The sequence below is a fragment of the Myotis davidii genome, unplaced genomic scaffold (assembly GCF_000327345.1).
Source record: "Myotis davidii unplaced genomic scaffold, ASM32734v1 scaffold993, whole genome shotgun sequence".
Lineage (NCBI taxonomy): Eukaryota > Metazoa > Chordata > Mammalia > Chiroptera > Vespertilionidae > Myotis > Myotis davidii.
The window spans coordinates 1,685,239-1,693,640 of record NW_006285483.1 but is presented as its reverse complement, the minus strand read 5'-3'; the positions used below and the strand labels follow the sequence as shown (position 1 = coordinate 1,693,640).

At 37.3% G+C, this 8,402-nt stretch overlaps 1 protein-coding gene across 1 annotated transcript in view; it reads left to right on the top strand.

The window, feature by feature from the left end:
- Window positions 1–6,350, top strand: part of LOC107181901 (leucine-rich repeat-containing protein 37B-like) — a 10,404-nt gene extending 4,054 nt beyond the window's left edge. The window contains exons 2-5 of the mRNA XM_015559060.1: window positions 202–273; window positions 3,708–3,779; window positions 4,927–5,007; window positions 6,275–6,350. Of these exons, the coding sequence (XP_015414546.1) occupies window positions 202–273; window positions 3,708–3,779; window positions 4,927–5,007; window positions 6,275–6,350 (301 nt within the window). The remainder of the gene's footprint in view (window positions 1–201; window positions 274–3,707; window positions 3,780–4,926; window positions 5,008–6,274) is intronic.
- The last annotated feature ends 2,052 nt before the right edge of the window (window positions 6,351–8,402 follow it).

The following is an 8,402-nucleotide window of genomic DNA, read 5'->3' as shown; positions in this document are numbered from 1 at the left end:
GGCCAGGTGCCAGCAACCAGGTAAGGGAGGCCCCGGCAGCCAGAAGGTCGCAATTAGACCTGATCACCAGCCAGGTATATGGACCCTACCCTATGCATGAATTTTGTGCACTAAACCTATATTGTATATATATATTTCTGTGCAGTAAATAGTTGTAGTTATTTTGCATTTTGATCCAGAAATAACCTTTTCATTTTTCAGAAATCTCAGTGCAAATAATTTGAGAGAATTACGTAAAGATTCATTTGAAGGCCTGCTTTCCCTCCGGTATTTGTAAGTTAATTGTATTTACTTATGAGTTTTTTTTAGTTATATTATCTATAAAATAAATAAGGGGTTCAAATGAAGTAATTTCTACAATTTCTCCCAGCAATAAAATTCTACAATTCCATAAGTCTGTGTAGCTCATCTCTAGCATTTAATATCTCCTATGGATTTTCAGTTTTACAATCCTCTAGACCAGTGGTTCTCAACTTCCTAATGCCGTGACCCTTTAATACAGTTCCTCATGTTGTGGTGACCCCCAACCATAAAATTATTTTCGTTGCTACTTCATAACAGTAATTTTGCTACTGTTATGAATCATAATTTAAATATCTGATATGCAGGATATATTTTCATTGTTACAAATTGAACATAATTAAGGCATCGTGATTAATCGCAAAAACAATATGTAATTATATATGTGTTTTCCGATGGTCTTAGGCGACATCTGTGAAAGGGTCGTTCAACACCCCCAAGGGTTTGCGACCCACAGGTTGAGAACCGCTGCTCTAGACAAACTATAGGTAGGAAAAACTCTTCAGTTATGGAGTAAAAGTGGTGATGAGGTCTGAGTAATGATACACATATAAGCCTTGTTATGTAAGGGTTCATATACCCTCTGCTTATATTTATATTTTGTTTAGGGCCCATGAATCAAATTGGGCCTATGATTGCTCATTTCTGTTTTTTAATTTAAATTCTTTATTTTTTAAAGTATTACATAAGTATCCTTTTCCCCCCATTTACCTCTCCCCGGCTGCCTCCCTTCTCTCCCAGATTGTTTGTTTCTTACAGCACATAAGTTAAGAAGGATTTTCACACTTTTAAAGGGCTTTGAAAGAAAAGAAACAAAGAAGAATATGCAAGACAGACTATTTGTGGCCTGCAAAGCCTAAAATGTTTACTGTCTGACCTTTACATAAAAGGTTTTAAAATGTTGATTTAGTCAAATGAGAGGAATTTAGCTTAACCTCAAATTGCCTCCTGTAGGACAAGAAACTATAAAGCATTTATATTAATTTGAATGCCATTCACCCATAATTTTTAGATAGTTAAATCTAAATTAGATTAACATTTACAATTAAATGTTTTAGCAGATGACTTATGTAATCAATATTATTAAGAAGATATTAAATTACGAAGAGAGCAGACTGGTGTTGAGGATTTCAATGCAGGAATTGTTATACCAATACTGAAAGGAAATGTTTAAAATGATGGTTAAGTGGTATTGTTAGAAATGTCTCCACTAAGTAAGTATATCAGAAATGCCCCTAACTTCAGTAATTACAAAATAAAAATCTCTTCAGCCTCCTTGTCAAGGAAGAAATGCTTGCCTAGTGTCCTATTTACTTAGATATAGGGAGATGTTCTTTACTATAAAAACTCAACTCTGATTCTTTGTCCATGGCACCCAGAGCTGTGTGTGTCATTAATCCTTATGAGGCTAATTACTGATGCTATTTAGCAAATGGATTCTTTCTGCAAATATGGAAGTCTTCAGGCAAGTAGGTATAAAGAGCCTCACATGACACTAAAAATAGTCATTTGTATTATTCAACCTCTCAAGCTTCAGAGGGACATCCACTTTTATATTGGTCTTCTTGCTATCTCGCTTCCAAACCTTCCATGCAGTTTGGAGGAAATAAAATGAAATAACTGCTAAATAGGTTAGGTCCAAGGTCGGCAAACTGCGGCTTGTGATACACATGCAGGCCTTTGCCCCTTTGAGTTTGGCTCTGCCACAAAATACCACGTGCGGGCGCACACGTGCAGTGTGATTGAAACTTCGTGGCCCATGCACAGATGTCGATTTTCGGCCTGGTGAGTCTATTTTGAAGAAGTACTGTTGATATGTGGCTCTGTTGACTAATGAGTTTGCCGACCACTGGGTTAGGTCATTCATTACTTCTACTGTGAAATACTTTGTAAAGACTATGTGCTGCAGTGGCACACAAGAGGGAGCCATGAAATAATAAAACTACATTTCTTTTAAAAGTCATTTTTCTGTCTCTACTTCCCAGCTATTTGTTTATTTGATAAATATTTCAGTTGCACCTGTTCGCATGTCAGTAGACAATGCTGATGAGCAAGACCCAGTCCATACTTTAAGGAGTTTATACTCAGAGGAAATAGGATGCAAAAGTAACTCTATTAAAATTTTGTAAGAAATGGATATATAAATTTGGTTTTGGTCACAGCAGAGGGAAAAAAGTGTTTATGTTGGATCAGCAAAGATGTCAGTAGAGCAATGCTGTGAACAGGGGACCTTGAAGGGCTCTTGTGGATCAATGGACAGACATCTTGAGTAGAATAAGCTTGCAAAAGGAGCCTGGGAAAATATATCTTGAGTAGCTGTAGAGTACACATAGGCGGAGGAGGAGATTAGAGCTAGATCTTCTAGTACTTTGAATGCCAAGTACTACGTTATACAAGGCATTGCTCGAGGAGAAACTTTAGCCTACAACAGAGTCACTTGGAGGGCTTGTTCGAACTCAAGCTGCACCCACAGTCACTAATTCAGTTAATCAGAGTCAGATTGAAAATTTCCATCTTCAATAAGTTCCCAAGTGATCCTGGCTGGTATTTGAGAACCACTTCTGGAGTGTTAATCTGGTGACTGATGGTTTAGCCAGGGGGAGATTATAGATGGAAACACCAGTCAGAAGACAGTTATACCCATCCAGGAGAAAAGTGAGGGACTAAAGTGGAATCAATGGAAATAAGACAGTCAATTATAGACAAGAGATGGTGTTTTCAAATAAAAATCCAGCACCACGTTGTTTTCTGTCACGCCATCACTGTACAATGGAATCAATTAAATTAATAGTTATTAAAGCAATGTAAAATAAAAAATGAACTTCTATTAATATAATCTATTAGTATAATAGAAAGTATCATTAGTTCAAAGTTCTGTATTAAAGTTCTGTATTATTTAGAATAGTCACTTCCTTTTAAGTTATGTGAAAAGGCATCTTTTATTTCTTCTGGTATTTGAGAACCACTTCTGGAGTGTTAATCTGGTGACTGTGTTGAATTTGCCTAGAAAAACAGAAGTAAACCGGGAAGGTGTGTAGATGTGAGACTATTTCTTTTAATGTTAGAAATTTATAAATATACACGAAGATATAAACTTTGAGCTCATAGTCTAAATTTTATGAGGCTACAAATGGTCCTCTGACCAATTCTTCTGCTCTCAGGAAAAATTACCTTCAAAATCTATCAAGATCTGTAGTTGTGTTGTATTTATGAAGATCCTGTAGGTGATGCTCTTAAGAGAGGTGAGGGCAGCGTAAAAGGACTGGATGGTTGAAATCACAATTCCTAAGGTTTAGAGTTTAGACTAAACCGAAGTATTCAATATTATTCTATCCTCTATCAGTTATTGCTACTAATTAGATACCTAATTAGTAATTGAAGCACTATTTTTCTTTTACTTTTTCTAGGGACTTGTCCTGCAATGAAATAGAATTTATTGAAAAGAATGCATTTGAATCATTACCTCTTTTACAATATATGTAAGTTATAAATATAACTTCTTTGTTGTGTTTAGAAATTTTTAAAACATAATTGTAAACCTCTTTGTTATTTGTTTTGAAGTAAGATTAAAATTTTATTAGTAGAAAGTTACTAAAGTTACATAGCAAATTCTAATTGTCTCTAGCATACATTAGTGTGAGAATTCTGTCACATTTAGAATGAAGCATTCTATTGCAGTGGTTCTCAACCAGGGTGATTTTGCACCAGGTGACACTTGGCAATAGCCAAAGAGTTTTAGTTGTCAGAACTGTAGATTTGCTACTGCCATCTAGTGGCAGAGGTCACAATTATTGTTCAAGGCAAAGGACAGTTTCCCATAATAAAGAATTATCTAGCCCAAAATGTCAATAGTGTTGAGGTTGTGTAGCCTTATTTCAGAGAAATATAGATGTTTAATAGAAGTATTTTTTTGTATCTAATGCACCACATGTATAAACATGAAAGCATAAACCATAAGCAAATATCTCCCATAGTAAGAATTTTAGTGTATAGAGGGAGTATTGATGTTGTTTTATCATATACAAGAGGCCTGGTGCATGGAAAAGTCATGCACTGGAGGAGGGTCCCTCAGCCTGGCCTGCCCCTCTCACAGTCCGAGAGTTCTCAGGGGCAGGAGGTGACCTGATGATCAGGGGAAGGTGATTCCCACATCACACCACTGCTGCTGCCACTGCCGGCAGCACAAGCTTTGGCTAGCCCTGGTTACCTGAGCCTCGGGTAGCCCTGGGTGGCTGGGCAGCCACCATCTGAGGCTTGCCTACATCTCAGGCCTGCCCTGGGTGGCTGGGGGGCTGAGGAGACTGGGGGGTCTCCTGAGGCAGGCACACGAAGCACCTGGGCCTGCCTGGGGGCGGGCCCGGCCTTGCCACATGCCTGCCACCCCAGCAGGGCTCAGGAGCCTGGGTGCCACCATCTTGTGGCTGTGGGTGCTGCCATATTTGAGGGTGGGTCAGTCAATTAGCATATTCCCTCCTTATTGGCTATGGGTGCCACCATCTTTGCGATAGTGAGGGCCAATTAGCATATTCCCTCTTTATTAGATAGGATAACTTAGAATCTCTGCTAAAGGATAAGTGTCCTGAAAGAATTTTTTTCTCTTCTTTTGCTCTTGTCTTTTCTTAATAGAAATCTTGGTTGCAATTTAATTACAAAAGTGAACTTTGGAACATTTCAGACCGGGCATGGAATGCAGCTGTTACACAAGTTGTAAGTGAAATAGAAGATGAACACATGTAAAAAGCTATGTGTAAAAACTTCATACAGTGATTGATTGGCTGGGTATAAGCTCAGTTTGAACTCGAGAAGAATGGCTTAAGAGCCATTCTTTTTTTTTTTCTTTTTTAAATGAGGAAATTAAGGTACAAAGTGTCCTAGAAACTTGTTTAACTGACATATGCCATGCTCTGCTTTCCCAGAACTGACCTTTGGCATGGGCTTCTTTGTTTTCAAGAATTGAGGGGGAGGGGGTAATAGTGAATTGAGAGGAAAATTTATTTCAGCACTGGAAATAAAAGTTTGTGTCAATTAAGAAATTTATTTATTTGGTTGATATGTAATCAAAATATTATTTATTTTTTAGACAAACATCCATTAAATTCCTAGTAAATGTCAGGCACTCATAAGTCCAAGCAATTGACAAGTAAATAGGTGATTATATACATTATAAGACAGCCTGTGATACAAGAATACACATGGGAGTACGTGATAGGAGCATGGCTTTCACCAGTTCCTCTTACACCTATCCCATTTGTGGCTCCAAAAGCAAGGAATTAGGTCTATTTTTCTCCTTAATGGGGTGGTTTACACTGGATTTTTAAAAATTTCTGGAGATGAAAGAAAAGCACCTTGAATTATGAGGACATTAGAAATGATATTTCCTGTAGAGCAGGAGCTTCCTGTCAGCATAGTCACTAATAGGGTTTTCAATCTGAGAGGTTCTTCAGTATATTTTTCTTTGCTATCCACTTCTTTTCTCGTTTTTTTTGTTTTTTGTTTTTTGTTTTTTTTTACTTTCTCTTCTCCACTTTATCATTCAGAGACTTGGGTAGTTCCCCAATTAAGAATCCTTTATAGCCCTGGCCCGTGTTATACAGTGGTTGGAGCATGGGCCAATACAACAAGGGGTTGCGGGTTCAATACCTGGTCAAGGGCACATAGCTGAGTTATAGGTTCTATCCCTGGTCCTCATTGGGTCATGTGGTGGAGGCAACCAACTGATGTGTCTCTCTCACATCGACGTGTGTTTTTTTTCTCTATCTTTCTCACTCTCTCTAAAAAAAGAAGTGGAAAAAATATCTTCAGGTGAGATTAACAACAACAAAAGAGAATGCTTTACAGATTCTAAGGGTGACCTCTGGGAATAGACAGTAAATGATTTTTTTCAACCTTCACATTATGAACCAACAAAATGAACATAAACTTTAATGGCAGTTATTAAAAATGCAGGCAATTTTAATTCTATTGCATTTTTCAGAATTCTCCATCATAATCCTCTGATGACTGTTCAAGATCCATATCTTTTTAATTTGCCAGCATTGAAATATTTGTAAGTATTGCAACAATTTCATGGCTCATGAAATGATTTCTGTTCTTTCTTGCTTTTGTTAAAGATGAACAATTTTGCATTTTGACAAACTCATAATTGAAATTTTAACTGGGTTATTGAAAATGATTTATTGGCACAGAAAAATGATAAAGACTATACAAGGCAGAGGAAGGGAGCAGTGTTGAAGAACACATTCAGACATGTAGATGCATGTAGAAATACCATGGATCTCAGAAAGAAAACAGGAATAAGTTGTACATTCTGTGCTTTTTTAAAAGAGTGATCACATAGTAGTTGCAACAGAGAATGAGAAGTAGGATGATGGTAACACAAAACCAAAATAACACATTGTACTGTTCACTCAAGTCATTAATTTGAAGATGCAAAGACATTAATTTGATGATGCAATACATTTAAATGTTATATCTATTTTCACTTCGTTCTTTGGGGTTTGCTTTTTAATTTTCTTAAGTCAGGTTTATTGAGGTATAATTTGTATTTAATATAATTCTCTCTTTTAAAGCGTACAGTTTAGTGAGTTTTGATAAATGTGTAGTTTTGATAAATGTACCACCATCACATTAGAGATCCAGAACACTTTTGTCATCCCCACAGGGCCCTTCATATTTCTTTGCAGTTAGTTACTCCTTCCACCTCCAGCCCCTATCAAGCACCAGTCTGATTTTTTATTGTTATAGTCCTGCCTTTTAAAGAGTGTCTTATAAATGAAATCATGAGAGCAAGTGTGTCAAACTAAAAGGCTAACATGGGCCAAATAAATGAGGCATGTGGCCGTGGGCTGTGAGATTGACATGCTTGATGTAGAGTGTAGCTTTTTTTTTTTAATATATATTTTATTGATTTTTTACAGAGAGGAAGGGAGAGGGACAGAGAATTAGAAACATCAATGAGAGAGAAACATCGATCAGCTGCCTCCCACACACCCCCCACTGGGGATGTGCCCGCAACCAAGGCACATGCTCCTGACTGGAATCGAACCTGGGACCCCTTTCAGTCCGCAGGCCGACGCTCTATCCACTGAGCTAAACCGGTTAGGGCGAGTGTAGCTTTTTATGTTTGGCTTCCTTCATGTAGCATGATCCTTTTGAGATCCATCTATGTTGTTGCATCTATCAGTAGTACATTTCTTTTTTATTGTTGCATAGTATTCCAATTGTGTGTTACCAGTTTGTTTCTGCAGTAATCAGGTAATGGATATTTGAGCTGTTTCTAGTTTTTTGGCTATTATGAATAAAGATGCTAAAAATACTCACATGCAGGTTTTTGTGTGAACATACGTTTTCATTGCTTTGGAGTAAGATACCTAAGGGTGGGGTTGCTGCATTATATGCTGAGTGCATATCTAACTAGTAAAGAAACTGCTAAACTGTGTTCTAAAGTGGTTGTACCATCTCGCCTTCCCACCAGCAGTAGATGAGAGTTGCAATTGCTCCACATTTTCACCTGTTCTTTATATTTCTTTTTTTTAAATTAGCCTTTCTAGTAGGAATGCATTTGTATTGCAGTGTGGTTTTAATTTGCATTTTTCTAATAGCTGATGGTGTGTAATGTCTATGTGAAAATATATTTTTCAATGGGGTGTCTGTTCAAATTCATTTTCATTGGATATTTATCTTATTATTGAATTTTAAGAGTGTTTTATATAAAGTCCTTTCTGTAAGATATGGGTTTACTAAATATCTTCTTCAAGGTTGTGTCTTCTATTAATGTATCTATGAATACTCGAAAATTTTTAAAAATATATTTTTTATTTCAGAGAGGGAGAGGTAGAGGGAGAGAGATAGAGAGAAACCTCAATGATGAGAGAATCATTGATCAGCTGCTTCGTGCACGTCTCCTACTGGGGATTGAGCCTGCACCCGCCCTGTGACCTGACCAGGAATCCAATTGTGACCTCTTGGTTCATAGTTCGATGCTCAACCTCTAAGCTCCACCAGCAGGCTGGGCTGTTTTTTGTTTTTTTTTTTAATACCAGGAGATATTTTTCCCATTGATTTTTAGTGATGATGGAAGGGAGCCAGAGAGTGGGTGTGGA